The sequence below is a fragment of the Chiloscyllium plagiosum genome, unplaced genomic scaffold (assembly GCF_037043375.1).
Source record: "Chiloscyllium plagiosum isolate Xiang-an unplaced genomic scaffold, Cpla_swu_hap1 HiC_scaffold_34, whole genome shotgun sequence".
NCBI lineage: Eukaryota > Metazoa > Chordata > Chondrichthyes > Orectolobiformes > Hemiscylliidae > Chiloscyllium > Chiloscyllium plagiosum.
The window spans coordinates 18,215,677-18,237,269 of NW_028270172.1; the positions used below are offsets into that span (position 1 = coordinate 18,215,677).

The following is a 21,593-nucleotide window of genomic DNA, read 5'->3' on the forward strand; positions in this document are numbered from 1 at the left end:
AACTGAGCAAACTGTATTATATTCTGTACTGGATAGTCCTGTGTTGGAGAAGGTATTCTATAAGAAATCATGTTCTATAGAGGACAGTGTTCTATACTGGATACTTTTCCATAATGATTTGTGTTCAACAGTTACCTACATTCTATCAGAAAGTATTCTTTTCACGACGGTATTCTATAGGGTAGAATATTCTATAGTGGGTGATATTCTATAGTGTGTGGTGTTGTATAGTGGACAGTATTCTACAGCAGATTGTGATCTATAGTGAGTGACGTAATATATAGATGGAGATGATAGACAGGCTAATGTTTCTAAACATGAGACAATTTGAAAATGCTGCATGCTATAAAATATCATGTAACATAATGTAAGATCTGATTTTTTTTTGTTTTTCTTTCAGCAATATGTTGAGCTTGACTAATGCTTTTGATCTGGCGGAAACCAATCTGACCAGAGAGAACTATAAAGATGTCCTTGACTACTTGAACAGTACTTATCCAGAGAAGGTTTCAACGCTGGATTTGAAAACCTGTAATCTGCAATCCTTTCTCAGTCAGGTAACTTTAGCTGTGTTTATTACAAACCGCCTTAAACAGTGATTGTCCTCACATTCTACTTGGGCCCTTCCAACCTGTTGGAGGTTTGGCCTTTGGAAGACAGATAAGAATGTCCAACCTAATGGTCAGTGCTTTCTATCATTCAATCTTGCATAAACTCAGTTTCATAAGTAGTATCTGTCATATTAATAACAATTGTCTTATCATCAATCTCTTGTCAGTGATTGCTTAACTCTTGTGGATTCATTTATTTGAAGCAGTAAACATATTGCAAGTTATAAAGTAGATGATACAGCAAATCAACCGACTTCTGTGTGCGCAGCTAACAGGTCCACAGCAGACTAATTGCCAGGCAGAGTCACAACATTATACACACAGAATATATGGAGTCCTTAATGGTGAACTCTCTTATACATAGAATAGTATTTAACTATAAATGCTCATCTCTATAATCCATTTAGTATCCATTTTGACTTCTGGGTTATGTCTTAAGGACCAAGAATGCAAAGAATGGTTTAGTTCATCCCTCTCCTTTTTCCAAAAGCAAATTATGAAAAGAGATGTTATCTGCTTGTGTATATATAACCTTGTAGATTTATAAGTGTATGTGGAATAGTAGGCACACCCACTCCACTGCACAAACACCTCTTACTGAGAAAGCATTTCTATTTTATAAAGTTTGAAGTGTTTAAGACAATAGTTCAGGCTCACAACCAATATCCTAATGTGGAACAAGAATTCTATGAAGGGGTCATGCCAACCATGGTTAAAAATGGAAGTTAAGGATAGCACCAAATTGAAAGGAAAACCATACAATGTGGGAAAGATTAGCAGTGAGACAGAGCATTGGGAACGTTTTACAAAAATAATAAGAAATGTGATAAAAAAAAATGTAGAGGGAGAAAATAAACCTTCAGAATAAACTCGCAAGGAATGTCAAGACAGACAGCAAGAGCTTCTTCACATGTATAAAAAGAAAAACAGAAATCAAAGTGAACATAGACTTCTTAGAAAACAAGACTGGAGAACCAGGAAATGACAGAGGAGTGGAATAAATACTTTACAATAGCCTTCATGGCAGAAGGATTAATAACATTCCAAAATGATTAAATAATCAAGGGACAAACAGAGGAGAGGAGATAAATACAATAACTATTAATAGAGAAAAAAGTGATGGGGCTAAGGACCAATATGTGCCCTGGACGTGATGGAATGCATCCTAGGATATTAAAGGAAGTAACAGAGATAGTGGGTTTATTGGTAATAATCTTCCAAGAATTCTTAGATTCTGGAAAAGTCCCAGAGGATCAATGTAACACATTTGTTTAGAAAGGCAGCAAGACAAAAAGAAACTATAGGCAAGTTTGTTTAACATTGAAAAATGTTAGAGTCTAAATGTAAAAGATATAGTAGAACTTTCAGAAATACATAGTATGATGAAATAGAGTCAGTATGGCTTCATAAAGGGGAAATCATGCCTTAGAAGTTTATTAGAACTCTTTCAGGAGGTAACAAATAGGATAAATAAAGGGAAAGCAGTAGATGTTATATATTTGAATTTCCGGAAGGCATTTAATAAGGTGCCACACGTTAGTCTACTCAATTAGATAAGAGCCTATGGTATTGGAGGGCATGTATTAACATGGATTGGCTAATGATTAGAAATCAGAGAATTGGGATAAGTGAGGCATTTTTAATATAGCAACTTGTAACTAGTGGAGTGCCACAGGTCTGGGGTCACGTTCATTGACAATATGTTAATGACTTGATTGAGGACTGTGAATGTATTATAACCAAGTTTGCAGATGACATACAAGTAGCTGGGAAAATACAAAGAATCTGTAGAGTGATATAACCAGGTTAAGCGAGTGGGCAAAACCTTAGTGGGAAAATATGAAGTGATGCACTTTGGCAGGAAGAGTAGGGGAGCTAAATATTATGTAAATGGCGAAAATCTACAGAAAGCTACAGCACAGAAGGACTTAAAACCATGCAAGGCACTAGCTAGATTGCACCTGAAATACTGTGAATAGTTTTGGGCCCTTTATTTAAGGAAAGATGTACTAACATTGGAGGCAATCCAAGGAAAGTGCCCTAGGGTTGATCCAGGGTATGGGGGGATTGTCTTTTGAGGAGAGATTGAGTAAATTGGGCCTGTATGTTTTGGAGTTTGGAAGAATGAAAGCTAAACTATTGAAGCATGTAAGATTCCTCGGGGACTTAACAGAATAGATGCGGAAAGGTTGTTTCCTCTTGTGGGACAGTCTAGGTCCAGAGGGCATCATCTCACTTTAAAGAATTGCCCATTTAAGACAGAGATGAGGAGGAAATTCTCCTCTTGGATGGTTGTGAATTGTGGAATTCTTTACCATAGAAGACTGGCAAGGCTAAGACATTAAATATATTCAAGGCTGAGACAGACATATCTTTAATCAGTAAGGGAATCAAGGATTATAGGGAAAAGCCAGGAAAGTGGAGACGAGGATGATCAAATAAGCCGTGATGTCATTGAATGGCAGGGTAGAGTTGATGGGCTAAATGGCCTACATCTGCTCCCACATCTTATGGTCTGTGGACCTGGAACATCACAAAAACCCAACCCTTCATTCAATTTCCAAATGAGGAAGGTAGCCCTCGCTGGTATTTATATTTTTCCACTGCATTTTTAGTGTTTCTCAACTGAGCTCCATTAATTCTATCATCTTCTACAAAATCCAATGTTTGCCAATATGGATTCATTAGATGTATATTGGCACAATATAGATTCAACCCTTCTTGCTACAGATGATGTATGACCAGGGGCATTGGGGCTCACCCTGACCCTTTGTCCAACTTGATAGGGCACAGAATCAAATACATGTTCCTGAAATCTTTTGTTCTTTCTCGCAGGGTGTCGAAGGCACTGGATTGGCCTTTATTGTCTTCACGGAAGCTATTACAAAAATGCCCGTCTCTCCATTGTGGTCCATCTTGTTCTTTGTAATGTTATTCTGTCTTGGACTTTCGTCGATGTTTGGGAATATAGAAGGTGTATTGGTACCAATTCAAGATATGAAAGTCTTCCCAAAGAAGTGGCCCAAAGAACTTATTACTGGTGAGCACAAGCCTTCCATTTACTTTTCTACTGTTTGAAGCTGTTAAAACCATAAAAGAACTATCGTTATCTCCTTTTGAGTCATATTTATCAAGTAATCTTACTTTATGGCATAGTGGCTCAGTGGTTAGCACTGCTACCTCACAGCACCAGGGATCTGGGTTCAATTCCAACCTTGGATGATTGTCTGTGAGGAGTTAATACATTCTCTCTGTGTCTGTGTAGGTTTGCTCTGGTTTCCTCTCACAATCCAAAGATGTGCAGGTCAGGTGAATTGACCATGCTAAATTGCCCATAGTGTTCAGGGATGTGTAAATTAGGTGCGCTAGTCAGGGGTAAATGTAGAGTAATAGGGTAAGGGAAGGTTACTCAGTGGAGGATTGGTGTGGACTTGTTGGGCTGAATGTCCTGTTTTCAACACAGTAGGGATTCTATTTAATGTTATGGTTCTGTTCGCCGAGCTGGGAATTTGTGTTGCAGACATTCCCTGGCTGTTCTCTGTTTGGCTTGTCCTATAATAGTAGTGTTGTCCCAGTCGAACTACATAGGACAAACAGGAAGACAGCTAACGGTCCGCATCCATGAACACCAACTAGCCACGAAACGACACGACCAGTTATCCTTAGTAGCCACACACCCAGATGACAAGCAACATGAGTTCGACTGGGACAACACTACTATTATAGGACAAGCCAAACAGAGAACAGCCAGGGAATTCCTAGAGGCATGGCACTCATCCACAGATTCAATCAATAAGCACATCGACCTGGACCCAATATACCAGCCACTGCAGCGGACAGCTGGAACTGACAACCGGAAGTGGCAGATACAAATCACGATAAATGCCAGAGGAAACACCACAGAAGCGCTTCACGGGAGGTTCCCAAGCACTGAGGATGTCACCTAGACAGGGGACGAAACGTCTGCAACACAAATTCCCAGCTCGGCGAACAGAACCACAACAACGAGCACCCGAGCTACAAATCTTCTCCCAAACTTTGAATTCTATTTAATCATTCCTGAAAAGCAAAAATATCTGCTCCTACATCAGACAGAACTTAAAGCAATGTTCTGTGTGTCAGCCATATTCCTTATCATGTCCATGAATTAATGCCTGAGGTCAGGAAGTTTCTTGGAACTGCTGCAAGTGTGGTGAGAATTCCATTTACCTGGCTGACATGACTCACAAACTTAGGGGAGAACACGGCAGTGCCTGCATGAAAATCCCTGGTTTGACAGTCCACATACAGACCTAAGACTAAAAGACACCTTGTTCTCTGTATTGTTGTTTAACTACTGAGCAGATATGATCACAGCACCACTCCATTGCCCTGCTTTACTCTAACAGACTGCAGCCCAGATCCTCCCAATATACAGCCTTTCAAACCTTACTTTCTATTGGACAAACACGCAGCAAAGTAAGGACGGGTTTCAAGTGTATATTAAAGAAATCACCTCACTACAGTTACACAGGCTCAGAGAAGTCACAGAGGCCAATGTTTGTGTGGTATCATAGAGGTTTACAGGCCCTTCATGTCTGCACCTGTCAAAATCAATTACATATCCATTCTAACCTTATTTTCTAGCACTTGGCCCATAGCCCTGTATGTCTTGGCATCACAAGTTTTTATCTAAATCCTTCTTCAATGTCATGAGGGTTTCTGTCTCTACCATCCTGACAGACAACGATTCCAGATCCCCACCACCCTCTGGGTGAAAAAATGTGTCCTGCCCCTTACCTTAATTCCCTGCCTCCTGGTCTCCGATAGATCAGAGTGATTTAATTACCTGCCTCAAATATGGAGAGTGGGTGATATAATAGATTAAACATGGACCCTTCAACCTGTGCCATGGGTGTGGGATGTTTCCCTCCCCAGAGATGGCAGGGAGAGCAAATAATTGGATGGCTTGGTGTGATTCCTACCTCTTCCTGCCACATCAGAAATTGGGCTCTGGCCAGAAAGGCAGATGGGCAAATCTCCTGACCATCTGCCAATTGAGGCCATTAAGTGATCAGCCAACCATCAGCTACTTCAGGGTCTCAGCCCATCTCTGGCCAAATTACCTGGCTCCTAGCAAGCAAGAACAACGGCTGCTTTCCTGACAGCTGCTTCTCTTAAATGGGTTTGGTACATACTTGTCCAGTCGTAAGTATCCACTCTGTTTTCTCTGATAGGACAAACAAATCAGACCAGAATGCTTGGTCGGGCTTAACTGGCTACAACCATCATATATCATTTACAAACTAACTCATGCAGACAATAAAATGTTCATTCAATTGGGATATCTTGAGATCAAGGTGCTTACTTTGTTAAGAAGTCAAAAGATTATGGGTGTGGAGAAAGGCTGAGATGTTGACCACTGTTCACTCCTGTTAAATAAAAATCACAACGGAAATCCCAGTTTATTTTCACTGCTACCTTGCCAGCAGCATCATAGAAACATAAAGACATAGAAAATAGATACAGGAGTAGGCTATTCGGCCCTTCGAGCCTGCACCACCATTCAATACGATCATGGCTGATCATGCAAGCTCAGTATCCCATTCCTCTTTCTCGCCATACCCCTTGATCCCTTTAGCCACAAGGACCATAACCAGCTCCCTCTTGAATGTATCTAATAAACTGACCCCAACAGCTTCCTGTGGGAAAGAATTCCACAGCTTCACAATTCTCTGAGTGAAAAAAATTCTTCCTCATCTCAGTCCTGAATGGTTTACCCTGCATTTGTAGACTGCGGCCCCTAGTTCTGAGCGTCCCCAATGTCAGGAGCATTCTTCCACATCTAGCCTGTTCAGCCCCATCAGGATTTTATATACTTCTATGAGATGCCCCCTCATTCTTCTAAATTCCAGTGAGACTGGAGTGAGCCACTCCTTGTGTGGGTCAGATTGGGTTTGATATTAACACAGAAGCAGTTGGACTATATGGTTGGACTTTGTGGTGATTGCCAGGGTGAAGCGCATTCCTTTTGAGCATCAGATTAAAACTGAAAGAGCCGGTCTCCCACAATATCTTTAAGGGACAGAGTGGAAGTGGTGGCAGATGAAAGGAAGATGCAGTTTATTAGTCACGGGGAGAGATTTTCTTAGCAGCACATGGGAGCAAGAGGATTATAAACTGGAAGCTTTGAAGGCCGTAGACGTATGAGTAAGTGACCCCATCTCTCCTTGACTGCAGCTCAGAATGAACTCTTGAAAGAACAAGAGGGTATACATTTAAAACAATTGGCAAAAGAAGCAAAAGTGAACAGGAGAAGTCTTTTTCACAAAGTCACTGGGTAAGGTCTGGAATGCGTTGCCTGATGGTATGGTGAGGTCAGGTCAAATTAAAATATTTGTAAGTGAGTTAGAAGTGAATTGATTACTCTTAAAGAGCCAGTGCAGACAAGAGGGGCCAAATGACCTCCTTCTGCAATCATAACAAGTTAGTTCCAGTCAAGCCTGATTCTCTGTATCCTTGCCCATGACAAGCAGAGTTTGCTGGATACTGATCAGGAGCTGTCACTGAGAATCTCTTTTTCACCTGGGGACAGTAACGTCACCGTACTTCCACCTGTTTGCGATCAGCTATTTTAAAATAGGCCAGGGATTGATCCTGGTACATCTCCTGTCTGTATGTCTGAGCTGTCACTGGAAATATCATTGAATTCTTTTTAATTGTTTCCACTCAATCCACTGCCTTGTCCCTCTGGTGAACCATGTCCTATTAAAGAATCCTTGTCTTTGGGTGCTTGTCGTCAGTGAATCTTACAGTGTTAACTAGGCAGTCATTTTGAAAGTTTTTGAAATATTTTAATAGACAGTAAAGGTCCGTACCAAGAAAATAAACTTCAAGAAAAATACTTATTTCACACAAATATGGCTTCCCAAACGTGAATGTAGACAGCTTTGAATGATGGCTTATTTTTCAAAGCAATTGGTGTTTATTTATTCTGCCATCTTAATGTCACTCAAAATGGCTGCCCCTGTTTTCACATGTTTGGTGAGTGGCAGATGGAGCTACTGATAGCCACGTGAGTAAAGATGAAAATGACAGTAAGAAGCATTAACTACATAACCCCAATGTTTATTGACACACAAAACTGTTTTGAGTGGGAGTTCTGGTTGCCAGGGTTGCAGTGTGTCACAAAATCCAAAGAGATGGGCAATAAACCATAAGTCAGCATTTCACTTTCCCACACAAATTTGTTCTAGTCACTGCCCCATTTTCAAGAGGGAAGGTGAGAAATACTCCTTGCTGTGTTGGAACATGATGGCTCTGTTCATTCCAGCAAATCAAATTCTGTTGTTTTCTCTCCCAGGCCTGATTTGTATAGTGTGCTTCTTCATTGCTTTCATATTTATCATAAATTCGGGAAACTACTGGCTGGCCCTTTTTGACACCTACGCTGGCTCTATCCCCCTGCTGATCATCGCTTTCTGTGAGATGGTGTCCGTCGTGTATATTTATGGCATTGACAGGTAATGACACTATGTTCTCCCGATTGGAGTTTGGTTCATTATTCTTTGTGAAGAGGCCATTATGCCTTCAGGATTTTTTAAATGAATATTTCCATCTCTCTTTGCCTACTGTTTCTGAAAGAATTGACCATCGTTTGTCTTGCTTCTTGTTTGTAGATGTTAGGTTTTATCAGTAATTCTCTTCACAAGTTATGCTGCTTGGTTAACTCCTTTGTGCATTTAACACAAATCTTTAAATTATGTTTTTTTAGTTGACAATATATTTGGGGTTGGCTTCCTAGAGATTTCACCATGTAACTTTGTCAACAAAATAGCACACGTCCTCATTTCTGGCCCCTACCTACCCTGCAAGAGTTTATCCTCAGCCTCCTCCTGTTTTGCATTGTGTACAGCTCCTGGGATTCCGCATTTACACTGACAACAGACAAGTGAATCCATTACTCCACTAGTGCTGTGTTGTCAAGCCACTTGTTAAATATCTGTAACTGGCTCCACACTTCCTTCACTGCAAAGACCACGTCTAAAACCTCTTTGGATTCCACCATCATTCTATCTTTCAGTCTCAACTATTCCAATGCTCACCTGACAAGCCTCCCCCCAGCAGCAACCTCCATTAACTTGTGTTCCTTCAAAGTCTGCTGCCTTATTCTAGCTCATCACCAAGTTCCAATCAATCACCAGCCCTGAGCGAACCAACCTACATTGCCTCGCAGTCCATCACTGCCTAAGATTTAAAACCCATCCTTGACCTCAAATGGTCTAATTGCTCCCTATCACCACTCTGTCAAGCCTCCTCCACAATCATCTAGCCCTAACCACCCCTCCACCCAGATCCTTTTGCCCTGTCATGCCTAGAGCTCCATCTGTAAGCCTTTCCATCTCTCAACTTTTCTCTCCTGCTTTAAGATCATCCTTAAAGACTACTTCTTTGACAAAACTTGTTGTCACCCTTCCTAACAATTCCTTCTTTAATCTAATGAAAAACCAGTGTGGATGCAGTAAAACAGAGACAAAAAATAGAGATTGATGGAAAAACTCCGCAGGTCTGGCGGCATCTGAGGAACCAGTACTGAGGAAGGGCCACTTGACCTGAAACTTTAACTCTGATTTCTCTCCACAGATGCTACCAGGCCTGCTGAGCTTTTCCAGCAATTTCAATTCTTGTCTCTTCTTTAGTCTGATTATTTCTATCTGTTATGCTCCAGTCAAATGCCTTGTTACATCTTTTCATGTTAACCTGCTATTTACAGCCATTATTTTGTCAAATTGCTTATTTTAAACCATTGGGTAACTTGATTTATTGAGCAAGATGACTTTGAATTAACAAGATTAGCTTAGATTATAAAATGATGAGAGACATAGCATTGACCCTAATAGGAACCATCTTTATCTTATCTGGATATCTTGTTTGGTTTCCAACTATTGCGCTTGAATTTTGAAATCTTACTTTTTCTTTTAAAACAGAAAGCAAAATTTGCATTCAGCACATCGACCTAGAATATAACTGACCTACAAGTTAGGGAGCAAAGATACAAGTATAGCACATAGAACATAGAACTTAGAACAATACAGTGCAGAACAGGCCCTTTGGCCCTCAATGTTGCGCGGACTTGTGAACTATTCTAAGCCTATCCCCCTACACCATCCCAGCATCATCCATATGCTTATCCTACTACTTTTAAATGTGCCCAATGTGGCTGAGTTGACTACATTGGCAGGTAGGCCATTCCACACCCTTACCACTCTTTCAGTAAAGAAACTGCCTCTAACATCTGTCTTAAATCTATCACCCCTCAATTTGTAGCTATGCCCCCTCGTACAAACTGACATCATCATCCTAGGAAAAAGACTTTCACTGTCTACCCTATCTAATCCTCTGGTTATCTTGTATGTCTCTATCAAATCCTCTCTTAGCCTTCTTCTCTAACACACCGTATGCCTTCTTAGCACTATCTTAGCATCCAGCACTATCAATCTGGGTGGCAACCTTCAGATATCTATTTACATGGAAATCAAGATCCCTCTGCACATCCACACTACCAAGAATCTTTCCATTGACCCAGTATTCTGCCTTCATGTTATTCTTACCAAAATGAATCATCTCACATTAATCTGCATTGAACTCCATTTGCCATCTCTCAGCCCAATTCTGCAGTTTATCCAAGTCCCCTGCAACATTCTTCCACACTGTCCACTACTCCACCGACTTTAGTGTCATCTGCAAACTTACTAACCCATCCACCTATGCCTGCATCCAAGTCATTTATAAAAATGACAAACAGCAGTGGTCCCAAAACAGATCCTTATGGCACACCACTAGTAACTGGACCCCAGGCTGGTATATGTGAGGATGATCAGACATCAGATACTTGGCTGTGGAAATGTACTGCACTCTATACAGGGGAGACTACAGGAGAAAAAAGAAACAAAATTGGCAGTGACTGGGGAAGGTACCAAAAGTAAATTTGCCTTTAAAATTATCCCTACATATGAGCTTCATCTCCCCAAATGTGTGACTTGTCAGTCATTCCCGAAAGGTGCACTAGTTTGTCTCGATATGTGGAAGAGAGCAGTTATGTTAGTTATAGCCATGAAGGTCCTGAGTTATGTGTCTCCTGCTCAGAACAGATGTAGAATCTCCTTGCGATTTTGATACATGTTCCCAATGATTTACCCTGTTTCTTCACAGATTCAATAACGACATCAAATGGATGATTGGGCACAAGCCAAATATCTTCTGGCAAGTCACATGGAGATTCATTAGTCCCCTCATAATGTTGGTCATATTCCTGTTTTATTTTGTAATTAAAGTGAGAGAGAAGCTGACGTACATTGTCTGGAATCCAGAGTATGTAAGTATACTTTGAAGTTAATGAAGCTCATTTTTTATGAGCAGCAAGTTGAATTTTTAATCAAAAACATGTTTATAATGGAACCTCCTATAATTTGCTGTTCCATTACCACTCCCAGAATAATCTGACTCCACATTGGTTTTTCTCATACGTACTGACCATTACAATATTTTCATGGTCTGTACAGTAGTTCCCCCCACACCCACGGGGAATATGTTCCTGGACCTACCATAGAAACCCGAAACTGCAGATTGGAGTGAACCCATTAATTTCAATGGGAAATGTACCTTCCCGGCAGTCTCCTGGTCCTTGGTTCCCTGTAATAGGTTTGGGGCGTGGTAATCTGCGGGTAACAAAAACTGCGGAAAACGATTCAGCAGATACGGGGGTCGCCCTGTATTTGGGTCTAGATTTGATTTTTATAAACTTAGTTGAAACTGTGAGAAGAGCTTGTTAATTCTCTGCATTGGGTTGAATATGTCTTAAGTGAAGTCTCTTACAAAATACAGGGTGTTGTCCAAACAATGTCTATTAGAAAACAAACATAGAATGACTATTCGACTGGGAAAAATTCTGAGCAATATAAACTGTGCCATTTTCCACAGTTTTAAAAGGAGGAAGGATTTTGGATACAGCGCACATGAGCTCCATGTTGGCCACATCCAACCCCACTGCAGAGAAATTGGCATGGAATTTCTGCTGAATATTTCAGATTACTGTTTTTTGCCATAACAGTGGTTGCTTATGGATGGGATTTTTTAGATGGCAGGGTCTCTTAGAGAGATTCTGGATCAGTGGTGCTGGAAGAGCACAGCAATTCAGGCAGCATCCGACGAGCAGCAAAATCGACGTTTCGGGCAAAAGCCCTTCATCAGGAATAAAAGCCCCGAAATGTCGATTTTGCTGCTCGTCGGATGCTGCCTGAATTGCTGTGCTCTTCCAACACCACTGATCCAGAGTCTGGTTTCCAGCATCTGCAGTCATTGTTTTTACCTTTTTATCTCTTAGAGAGATGTCAGCCTGATGTGGAAAGGAGACCCTCGAAGATAGGCAAGGAAGAGTCCTAGAAGTGGCCATTTTGCTCACTTGGGGCCTCAATTGACGCGAGGGTGTACGTGGCAACCTAGACCTTGCCCATTTCACCATACAATTGCAGACAGGTCTTGGTGGGGAATAAGGAGGTCACACAGGAATCTTAGGGGCAATACCCCAAGGACATATGACCATAAAATCCTGCTCAGTTGTGACTATTTAGAATGTGTGAATGAGTCCCTTGGAGAAGGCTGCCATCTTGGCCACACTGGTGTACGTGTTGACTTTGTAACTGGTGGCTGTTTCTGCATCTCTCCACAGGAAGATTTCCCCAACCTCGAGGAGAAGCTTTATCCTTCATGGGTGACGGTGGTCATTGTCATTCTGGCTGGAGTGCCGAGTTTAGCCATACCTTGTACAGCCTTGTACATGTTTATCAGGAATCGGTGCCGGAAGAATGATGACAAGCAGGGTCTGGTCCATTCAACATCAGTCGCTTCAGTGAATGGAACACAGATTAAAATTTAACTCCACAAACCAACAAAGGCTATTTGCACTACTTGCTTAATTTCACAAATGCTGAATTCAAACCCAAAAAAAAGTGCATTACTGGAATGTGGCAAATATCTGAATTTTTTCATTTTTTAATTTTAAAGCAGTATTTTTCGATATGATGATGCTGTGCATAACTTCCTGGCTCATCATTACTTCAAGAAATGTCCACTTGTTTATTTGTATCTTAATGGAGAAACGGGTCAGAAACAGAGGTTGGATACCTTTGAATTGTTATGTTGGACCATTAAGTGAAAGGGATATTTATACTGCCATTTAAGTATTGCAGCCTTTAAATTCATGTTTTTAGCACCTTAGGATATTTCACTGTACAGATGGAGCTAGATAAATGCAGGTTGTTGTTGTTGGTGTTGATGTTGTTATTTCAGATCGGCATTTGTCAGGGGACCAATACCTGTAAGCCATAAACCAGTAAAACATGCACAATTCTTTCCTGTCACTGTTGTTAACATGCAGAGGTGAAGCAACGGGGCATCTTACCAATTTAAGCCAGGACTTTTCCTAGAATTTCAATGAAAAGACAACTTTCAATTCAGATGATTTAGGGGACCCCCTGTATGAATTGATGTGTTATCTCCTTCTGGATACCAGCCCAAAAAAGCCTCTTCGATACGTTTCGAGACCAACCTGGAAGGGATATCTCTTCCAATTTCTGATTTGCAAAATCAAAGGTTAATGATTCAAAAGGCTAGAAGGGCCAGTGATGATATTGTGGACTTTGCTGATTGTACTTACCAGTCAGACATGAAACAATGAGAATTGTGAACATGCTCACAACGCAGGGGGACTGTGAAAAACAAAGAGAAAGCTGAGAGCACTTGCAGGTCCTTGTACAGACCATATTGAAGTTAATAAATCTTAATCATCCTGCCTGACTGAATCTTGATGATTTTTGATGCACTACGGAAACACATCAAGGTTCCTTTCAACAGCACTTTCCAAACCCATAACCACCGTGAAACAATCAGACAGCAGAATTAGAAGAGCACCACCACAACACACAAGTGCCCCTCTGAACCACACACCATCCTAACATGGAACCATATCACAATTTCTTCGCTGTTGCTCGAGCAAAACTCTGGAGATCCCTTCTTAATAGCGCTGTTAATTGCCTTGCAAGCAAGGCGCACATTCCATGAATGATTTTCTTTTTAAAGTGAATGCAGGGAATAATTTTGCGTATTTATTTCCTTCAGATTTCAGCAATGTTTGAAAGAAAGTTAGGGGATAACCACTTTAACTTTTGATCCAAAATAAAGTTCGTGCTCTCAAGAAAATTTGCATTGACTATAATTTGTTAAGAACTTGCATGAAAGTCCTCCTAAATGTGATCACGGTAACAGGTTTTACCAAGGCCCATCTATCGCACAATGATTTTCATTATAAGAGGAAAATTACAACTGTTGCCAAAAAAAAGATGCAAAGCTAAAGTGTTTACTTTTGGCCTCTATCAGAAATAGGACACAAGAAAACCAAACTTAGAAAGGAAACAATAATTTATGCAGAGAAGAAGAGATGCTGATTGGTTGGATTATAGTTGGCATGGAGACACAGCAGGAACTGTTAACTGTTGGTCTTGGTTAGCTGATTAAACTCAGACCACACAGAGTAATTCTTCAGGAAATAACAATTTCAATAGCTGCTTCCTTAATGAGAAAGGTGCAAGTTATGGATAAATTCCTTTTCTGTACAAAGTGCAGGGTCCTGTGTGAATGTATGTACAACATGCCTTGTGTAAGTCAATCTCTAGTGCAAGCCTGACTGATAATCTTTAACAGGTTTCATGTTGTTCTTAGGGCACTCAACTGTATCTTGAACAAACTCAGGAAAGGACATATGGTCGTTACAAGTGGACCTGAAATGAATCCCAGTTTACCTCAGAGTATTCTGGACAGGGACAGTGAGTCAGAAGATTTGAGCAACAGGTCCAGGTGCTGCTATGATGCTGAAAACACACAAGTGATATTCTCCATTAACAGATGCTGCCCATCAACACAAACAGGAATTTTACCCACTACACAAGCAAATAATATGGGATATGTGTCTCAGGCCCCACATTACACCAGGTGTGTTGGCTGTACATCCCAATGATTCACAGATACATTTCTTTGACCGTCTCCAGAGTTAAACATGCTCAGCCAGTCTAGATTTGAGATGTGTTCTGCTGTTGGATAACATTTATTGAATAATCCTGACTGTGCTAAGAATTACACTACAACCTAAGTTAAGATTACTCGTTGAAGTTTTGGTGCAATGCAATTGTGCATGCTGGAAAATACATGTATCCACAAAATGGACCCTGCTCTTTGTAGATGGAAATGTGTTGCTGGAAAAGCGCAGCAGGTCAGGCAGCATCTAGGGAACAGGAGAATCGACGTTTCGGGCATTAGCCCTTCTTCAGGAATGAGGAAAGTTGGTCCAGCAGGCTAAGATAAAAGATAGGGAGGAGGGACTTGGGGGAGGGGCGTCGGAAATGTGATAGGTGGAAAGAGGTCAAGGTGAGGGTGATAGGTCAGACTGGGGTGGGGGCGGAGAGGTCGGGAAGAAGATTGCAGGTTAGGAAGGCGGTGCTGAATTTGATGGATTTGACTGAGACAGGCTGGGGGGAGGGGAAATGAGGAAACTGGTGAAATCCGAGTTCATCCCTTGTGGTTGGAGGGTTCCTAGCCGGAAGATGAGGCGTTCTTCCTCCAACCGTCGTTTCGCTGTGGTCTGACGATGGAGGAGTCCAAAGACCTGCATATCCTTGGTGGAGTGGGAGGGGGAATTGAAATGTTGAGCTACAGGGTGGTTGGGTTGGTTGGTCCGCGTGTCCCAGAGGTGTTCCCTGAAACGCTCCGCAAGTAGGCGGCCCGTCTCCCCAATATAGAGGAGGCCACATCGGGTGCAAAGGATGCAATAGATGATATGTGTGGAGGTACAGGTGAATCTGTGGCGGATATGGAAGTTTCCTTTGGGGCCTTGGAGGGAGGTGAGGGGGGAGGTGTGGGCGCAAGTCTTGCACCTCTTGCGGTTGCAGGGGAAGGTGCCGGGAGTGGAGGTTGGGTTGGTGGGGGGTGTAGATCTGACGAGGGAGTCACGGAGGGAGTGGTCTTTACGGAATGCTGATAGGGGAGGGGAGGGAAATATATCCTTGGTGGTGGGGTCCGTTTGGAGGTGGTGGAAATGGCGGCGGATGATGCGCTGTACATGGAGGTTAGTGGGGTGGTAGGTGAGGACCAGTGGGGTTCTGTCCTGGTGGCGGTTGGAGGGGCGGGGTTCAAGGGCGGAGGATCGGGAAGTGGAAGAGATGCGGTGGAGGGCATCGTCGACCACGTCGGGGGGGAAATTGCGGTCCTTGAAGAAGGAGGCCATCTGGGATGTGCGTTTTTGGAACTGGTCCTCCTGGGAGCAGATGCGGCGGAGTCGAAGGAATTGGGAGAATGGGATGGCGTTTTTACAGGGGGCAGGATGGGAGGAGGTGTAGTCCAGGTAGCTGTGGGAGTCGGTTGGTTTGTAGTAGATGTCCGTGTTGATTCGGTCGCCTGAGATAGAAATAGAAAGGTCGAGGAAGAGGAGGGAGGAATCTGAGACTGTCCAGGTGAATTTGAGGTCGGGGTGGAAGGTGTTGGTGAAGTGGATGAACTGTTCAACCTCCTCGTGGGAGCACGAGGCGGCGCCGATACAGTCATCGATGTAGCGGAGAAAAAGGTGGGGGGTGGGGCCAGTGTAGTTGCGGAAGATGGAATCCAGTCCCTGTACACCTCCATCCCCCATCACGAAGGACTCAAAGCCCTCCACTTCTTTCTTTCCCGCCGTACCGACCAGTACCCTTCCACAGACACCCTCCTTCGACTGACTGAACTGGTCCTGTAAAAACGCCATCCCATTCTCCCAATTCCTTCGACTCCGCCGCATCTGCTCCCAGGAGGACCAGTTCCAAAAACGCACATCCCAGATGGCCTCCTTCTTCAAGGACCGCAAATTCCCCCCCGACGTGGTCGACGATGCCCTCCACCGCATCTCTTCCACTTCCCGATCCTCCGCCCTTGAACCCCGCCCCTCCAACCGCCACCAGGACAGAACCCCACTGGTCCTCACCTACCACCCCACTAACCTCCATGTACAGCGCATCATCCGCCGCCATTTCCGCCACCTCCAAACGGACCCCACCACCAAGGATATATTTCCCTCCCCTCCCCTATCAGCATTCCGTAAAGACCACTCCCTCCGTGACTCCCTCGTCAGATCCACACCCCCCACCAACCCAACCTCCACTCCCGGCACCTTCCCCTGCAACCGCAGGAGGTGCAAGACTTGCGCCCACACCTCCCCCCTCACCTCCCTCCAAGGCCCCAAAGGAAACTTCCATATCCGCCACAGATTCACCTGTACCTCCACACATATCATCTATTGCATCCTTTGCACCCGATGTGGCCTCCTCTATATTGGGGAGACGGGCCGCCTACTTGCGGAGCGTTTCAGGGAACACCTCTGGGACACGCGGACCAACCAACCCAACCACCCTGTAGCTCAACATTTCAATTCCCCCTCCCACTCCACCAAGGATATGCAGGTCTTTGGACTCCTCCATCGTCAGACCACAGCGAAACGACGGTTGGAGGAAGAACGCCTCATCTTCCGGCTAGGAACCCTCCAACCACAAGGGATGAACTCGGATTTCACCAGTTTCCTCATTTCCCCTCCCCCCAGCCTGTCTCAGTCAAATCCATCAAATTCAGCACCGCCTTCCTAACCTGCAATCTTCTTCCCGACCTCTCCGCCCCACCCCAGTCTGACCTATCACCCTCACCTTGACCTCTTTCCACCTTGACCTCTTTCCACCTATCACATTTCCGACGCCCCTCCCCCAAGTCCCTCCTCCCTATCTTTTATCTTAGCCTGCTGGACCAACTTTCCTCATTCCTGAAGAAGGGCTAATGCCCGAAACGTCGATTCTCCTGTTCCCTAGATGCTGCCTGACCTGCTGCGCTTTTCCAGCAACACATTTCTGATCTCCAGCATCTGCAGACCTCACTTTCTCCTGCTCTTTGTAGGCAAAAGGAATTTGAGGAGACATTGCACACTTTCCATCGAGGAAAGGGTTATTGAGACTGCCAATCCCTATTGCATTCCCCATTCTGATACCATTAACAATACAAATCTAAGTGCCTGGTCTGAGTTTCATCAACTAACTAAAATTGACAGTTAACAGTGTCTACTACATCTCTGTACTAATCATGATGAAACCAATCAGTTCCCTCTCATCATGCTGTGTGAATTGTTGATCTCTTTCAAAGTTTGGTTTCTTGCATCCCAATCCTGATGAATGCAAGTTGAATCATCTTCACCGTGTGTCACTTTTCAGCAGTGTTTAAGCTCCGTACTATCAAAACAATGATCATCTGTGGTTTTATAGAGAAACACCTCATACTTCACAACAGGGAATGGAACTCCACAGAGTGTTTTTGTGGAGGTCACACTCTGGGAACATGGTCTCACCACTCTACAGAGTGAATTAGATTAGATTAGTTTCCCTACAGTCTGGAAACAGGCCCTTTGGCCCACACCGAGCCTCTGAAGAGTAACCTGCCCAGACCCATTCCCCTACATTTATCCCTGACTAATGCACCTAACACTGTGGGCAATTTAGCATGGCCAATTCACCTGAGCCGAACATCTTTGACTTGTGGGAGGAAACCGGAGCAAACCCACACAGACATTGGGAATGTGCAAATTCCACACAGACAGTCGCCCAAAGCTGGAATCGAACCCAGGTCTCCATCACTGTGAGGCTGCAGTGCTCAACACTGAGCCACCTGCTGCCTGGCTGGGACAATAACAACCTGACCTCAATTCTGTACCGGATTTGGCGAGACATCACTCATTACCCTCTTGCGGGCAGCCAATTAAGAATCGGTCAACTCCAGTCTCATTTGATTAGAACAGCAGACAGGCTAGTGAATAGGGAACCTGCTGGGACATCCTGTACAGTGTCTAATTGGCAACACCATCTGGAGAGATGGGTACAACTGAGAGCGAGGTTGGCAACAGACCAGGAGGATGCCTGGAAGTGAAGGCAATACTTACCTGACCAGGAAAGTATGAGATGGCATTTTTCATAGTCCTTGCTGTGACCATCCATCCCAGCAGGTTGGAGCTGGGGAAATTGAGAGAGGACATCATTGGCACCCCACCACTAGGAAGATACAATGCCTGTGGGGGCTCAAAGCTCCCGGGGGGGTAAGGGCGGGGTGGAAATCCAGCGTGAGAATAATTCTGGTGGTGCTGTTTCCTTTTTCCTAATTGGCTACCTATTTCCCCTAGTGTCACTTCTGACATGCAGAGACCCCACCCTGACCCTAGAAAGTTCACTCAGGGGTCGGAATGCATTGGATCGCTGACCTGGTGGCCTATTTTCCAACTTTATTCCCAGCCCAGCTTCTCAACGGAACCTTTGACGGACCAGGAGAGTTCCTCCAGGAGCAAGGAATATTGATTCTAACAAAGGCACTTTTCCATTGTGTAAATATTTACATGTGTATGCACTTTGGAATCTGGTCATAGCACTTGAACTGAGCAGATCCCAAAGTTATCAGTATACTCAACTGATTACAGCATCCAAAAGTAAAGATTCAGCAGTTGGCAAATTATACTGAGGGTGGCTGTAGCAGGCACAGTCCCTGAAAATACTTCCCCGTGAAACACATGAACTCCATTCCAATCCTAAGGCCTAAAAGGGCTCTTGTGGTGCAGTGATTGTGTCTCTAACCTTCCAAGCCAAGTAGCCTGAGGTTAAGGCTCATCTGCTTTTCTTAACATATTTCTTTCGTCACAGAGCACTGGATAATCTGGTGACAGGCACATTTTAGGGGTACTTGCTAGTGTTTGAATGAATTTACATGCAAGGGGTAGTTAAGAACATCTTCAAAGATGTGATTGTTAAATATTCCCTACCTCACACCCATTTTATTCTCAGAAATAGGTTTAGATTAGATGATTAGATTCCCTATTGTGCAGAATCTAATCATCTTGTTGGGCCCTTTGGCCCAACAAGTCCACACCGACCCTCCGAAGAGCAACCCACCTGGACCCATTCCCCTACATTCACCTCTGACTAATGCCCCTAACACTATGTGCAATTTAGCATGGCCAATTAACCTGACCTGCACATCTTTGGACTGTGGGAGGAAACCGGAGCACCCAGACGAAACCCACGCAGCCACAGGGAGAATGTGCAAACTCCACAAAGACAATTTCCCAAGGCAGGAATTGAACCCGGGTCCCTGGTACTGTGAGGCAGCAGTGCTAACCACTGAGCCACTGTGCCACCAATTGAGCCAGCGTGCCGTTTTAACTTTCTGTCACCTTGTTATCCACTAACCAATGTCATTATTATTTGACAGCCTGAAGCTGTCTTTTCTGGCAGTGTTATATTTTAATTAGCACTTAAGCACACAATGCTCCCGTGTCTATTCAGGAAGTCTGAGCAAATGGCATTGACCCTCTGTCAGATCTGGCTGTATTCAGTTGCCCTCTGTTTGCATATAACTTTCAGATTATTCTCAGTGCCAGATTATCCAGTATACATAACACATTAAATGAAAGAAAACCAGGTAGTTGGCTATCCGAACGTTTTCTTTCACTTGACCTCAGTTGGACCAGATGGCAGCAGGAAAGGAGAATGATTGTGTTGTAGGCGAAGCCAATGATGTTCTGAAGGAAAAGAGACCAAAGTGGGACAATAAGTTTCAATATGTCCTGAGTTGTGTAGGACTTGCTGTGGGACTGGGAAATGTATGGAGATTCCCCAACCTCTGTCAGACGTATGGAGGTGGTGAGTACACAAGCACGTTCTCTGCAGAGAAGCTTGTACGAATTGATTGAGTTTTTGGAATTTCTAGTTCCGAAGTCACTTTGTGTTACTGCACAGTTAGAGGATAGAGAATGACCATTAGCACGGGAGAAACTATCCTTCTGTTCACTGTTTTAGCAGAGACAGTGAAGCACTCAAAGTCAGAGGTTTAATGTCTACATAGAAATTAGATTAGATTAGATTAGATTACTTACAGTGTGGAAACAAGCCCTTCGGCCCAACAAGTCCACACCGACCCGCCGAAGCGCAACCCACCCATACTCCTACATCTACCCCTTACCTAACACTACGGGAAATTTAGCATGGCCAATTCACCTGACCTGCACATCTTTGGACTGTGGGAGGAAACCGGAGCACCCGGAGGAAACCCACGCAGACACAGGGAGAATGTGCAAACTCCACACAGTCAGTCGCCTGAGGCGGGAATTGAACCCGGGTCTTTGGCGCTGTGAGGCAGCAGTGCTAACCACTGTGCCACCGTGCCGCCCACGAATAATGCACAAAGGAGCATCAATAAAATACTGTAAGTGTTTGCCTATCAATATCCCCCATGGTACTTCAAAATGAAAGGGTCTTCAATAATGGCTTTTTGCATGACAACCTTACTGAAGTGCTGTGATAATCAAGCCCTTTTCTGTCTAGAAGAAACCCCAATCATTATTTTGAAATAATGGTCATTTTCAGTTGGTTATTTTTGAGTATAATTTACAAATTCCTTGATACTTTTCTCAGTATACTCAGAATGTTACAAGACTCTACAATGAGGTAACTTTCATGAATTCCTTTTTGCAAAACAATGACGATTCTTCCACCTAGTACCAATATGATTGAGAAACAAAAACAGAGGTTGCTGGGAAAGCTCAGCAGGGCCTTTGGAGGGTCAAGGTGGACTTGTTGGGCCTAATGGCCTGTTTTCACACTGTAGACATTCTATGATTCTAAGACTCTTGGGTCACCAGACCTGAAACGTTAACTCTGATTTCTCTTTACAGATGCTGCCAGTCCTGCTGAGCTTTTCCAGCAACTTCTGTTTCTGTTTCTGATTTACAACATCCACAGTTCTTTCAGTTTTTATTAATGTGAGTGTCTCTGTGAATTAGACAACCTCTATCTGATGGTCTGTCGACAAATTGTTGTTTAATAAACTTAAGAAAAGGTGACTGTTTAT

General features: G+C 43.5%; 2 protein-coding genes across 5 annotated transcripts in view; both read left to right on the forward strand.

Annotated features, from left to right (window-relative positions):
• LOC122564475 (sodium-dependent neutral amino acid transporter B(0)AT1-like) overlaps positions 1–13,440 on the forward strand; it is a 49,422-nt gene extending 35,982 nt beyond the window's left edge. The window contains exons 8-12 of the mRNA XM_043719417.2: positions 401–557; positions 3,447–3,651; positions 7,954–8,113; positions 10,803–10,965; positions 12,319–13,440. Coding sequence (XP_043575352.1) covers positions 401–557; positions 3,447–3,651; positions 7,954–8,113; positions 10,803–10,965; positions 12,319–12,525 — 892 coding nt within the window. The 3' untranslated portion in view covers positions 12,526–13,440. The remainder of the gene's footprint in view (positions 1–400; positions 558–3,446; positions 3,652–7,953; positions 8,114–10,802; positions 10,966–12,318) is intronic.
• A 5,514-nt stretch (positions 13,441–18,954) lies between these two features.
• Positions 18,955–21,593, forward strand: part of LOC122564476 (sodium-dependent neutral amino acid transporter B(0)AT3-like) — a 57,019-nt gene continuing 54,380 nt past the window's right edge. For 2 of the 4 annotated variants that reach the window (XR_015752829.1, XR_006315924.2), the window contains exon 1: positions 18,955–20,386. Coding sequence is in view for 1 of the 4 variants with exons in the window: in XM_043719418.2 (XP_043575353.1) it covers positions 20,215–20,386 (172 nt within the window). In the remaining 3 variants the exon portion in view is untranslated. The remainder of the gene's footprint in view (positions 20,387–21,593) is intronic. The other 2 variants (XR_015752828.1, XM_043719418.2) reach the window with 2 other exon arrangements.